Source organism: Propithecus coquereli, unplaced genomic scaffold (genome assembly GCF_000956105.1).
Source record: "Propithecus coquereli isolate 6110/MARCELLA unplaced genomic scaffold, Pcoq_1.0 Scaffold272, whole genome shotgun sequence".
Classification (NCBI taxonomy): domain Eukaryota; kingdom Metazoa; phylum Chordata; class Mammalia; order Primates; family Indriidae; genus Propithecus; species Propithecus coquereli.
Genome location: NW_012148308.1, coordinates 137914 through 139764, shown reverse-complemented (window position 1 = coordinate 139764; position 1851 = coordinate 137914). Strand labels below are relative to the sequence as shown.

The window sequence follows — 1851 nt, the reverse complement described above, 5'->3', positions numbered from 1 at the left end:
ACCTGGAGATGACTTTTGAAGATGTTATATTCTAAACCCCTTCTCTCTCACCCCACATCTAACCAGTCTCTTGGTCTTATTCACTCTACATCAAACCATCTCTCATCTGTCTCTCCTTTCCAAGCACGCAATGCCAGCTGGTAGTGGTGGCGGTGTCGGTTCAGCCCCAAAGCCTACCCAGACCGCTGCAGTTGCGCCCTACCTTGTCGTGTCCCTTCCTGCATCACCACCCCTGCAGCCTTCCCTGAAGCCTGAGCAATCTTTCTGAAATAAAGGTTCACTACATTCTTCTTGTGCTTAAAATGTCATTCCCCTCCCCCTGTTGGTATAACTTACATGATCTTTCACACCTTCGTCCCTGCTAATATTCGCAGTCCTATTTCCCACCCGTCCCATCTCCCATTGTCTCCTCCACCCCCCAGCACTTTATGCCCTCACAGTTCAAAGCATTATAGTTCTCCCCCGATGCTCTAAAGTTCTTCTGCCTGTATCCTCCACCATTTCTTGGGTCCAACTGGAAAACTCCTATGCACCCTTCAAAGCCCTTTCATGGGTTGCCTCCCCTGTGAAGCCTTAGCAGAATTCCTTCCTCTGGGCTAACCTGGAACCTTGCCCACCCTTCCGTATGATCGCACTCTGGAGTCATCGTCATTTGGGTCTGTGTATGTCCCTCTGCAACTCCCAAAGGCTGGGACACGTGCAGATTCATCTCTGTATCCCCTAGATGGTCCCATCCCTTCCTAATGGCCCCCCTCCCAGGAACCCCAGGTTCCCACACCAGCTCAGAGGGCCCCCTCACCTCTGCAAGTTCCCCACATCACAGGGGTCGCTCTCCAAGTGCCCACAGTTGGTGAAACACTCAGCCTTTTCCTCCAAGTTGTGGGTGTCATAATAGTCCTCATAGATGTGCCTCAGGCAGGGATTTCTCGGCTCTTCGGTGGACTGTCCCTCACCTAAGGGAGGGATGCACAGTGTGGGTGGGCTGGGCCAGGAGAGGGGGCAAGGGCGGGAGCGGGGACAGGAGCTGCAGCTCCAGAGCCTGGTGGTGCGGGCTGCAGTCCTGGCTCCATCACGCTGACTGTGCGCTGGAGCGGCACTCGTACCCTCCCGGGCCTCAGTTTCCCAGATGAAAGGGGATACACCCCCATCTCACAGGCCTGGTAGGATGCTTTGGGAAAAGCACGTACAAAGCGTTCAGCACATGGCTCTGTAGATAAAAGGCTTCATATGTTAGTGCTACTGCTCCTCTACCACCTCCTCCAGGGAGCCTGCCTGGCTTTTCACAGTTGTTCCATGTCAGAGTTTCCAAAGCCCTTGCAGCTGTGGCCTCCTGGTATAACCCCTGCATGTACGCTGCCTTGGCTCGCCCCACGCTCCCACATTCACATCCTAACCCTCGCAGCTACCTCCCGGGGTAGCTCGAGAATACAGCACAGTAAGGCCCCTGGAACACAGAGCCCCAAGCAAGGTCACCATCTGGGGCTCAATTTTCCCACCAGCAAAATGCGCCTAATAATACCTTCCTTGGAAGTCTGGGGGGAGGATTAGACTTCCTATGCATAAAAAACATAGCTCACTGGAGGTGTTCAAAGAGCCATTATTATTTATTAGAGAAGATGAGAATTTTATGCTAAGATTATTTATTAATATACATTTATGCATTTATGATGAATGGATGAATGGGTGTGTCTACATATTTATCTCTTAACGAAAGTAATTGAGTTATACATAGAGTTAAAAAATTTAAACTGTACAGGAGGACATAAAATTAAAAGTAAAAGTTCCTCTTCCTGCCGTTTCCAGGCCATACCCCAGACTTCACCACCTTTAACAGAAATTTTAACAGAAAAT

The 1851-nt window shown here is 50.5% G+C and overlaps 1 protein-coding gene across 1 annotated transcript in view; it reads right to left on the bottom strand.

Moving 5' to 3' along the window:
- Positions 1–1851, bottom strand: part of ADGRG3 (adhesion G protein-coupled receptor G3) — a 16461-nt gene that overhangs the window by 11815 nt on the left and 2795 nt on the right. Inside the window, exon 2 of the mRNA XM_012647858.1 lies at positions 800–953. Within this exon, the coding sequence (XP_012503312.1) occupies positions 800–953 (154 nt within the window). The remainder of the gene's footprint in view (positions 1–799; positions 954–1851) is intronic.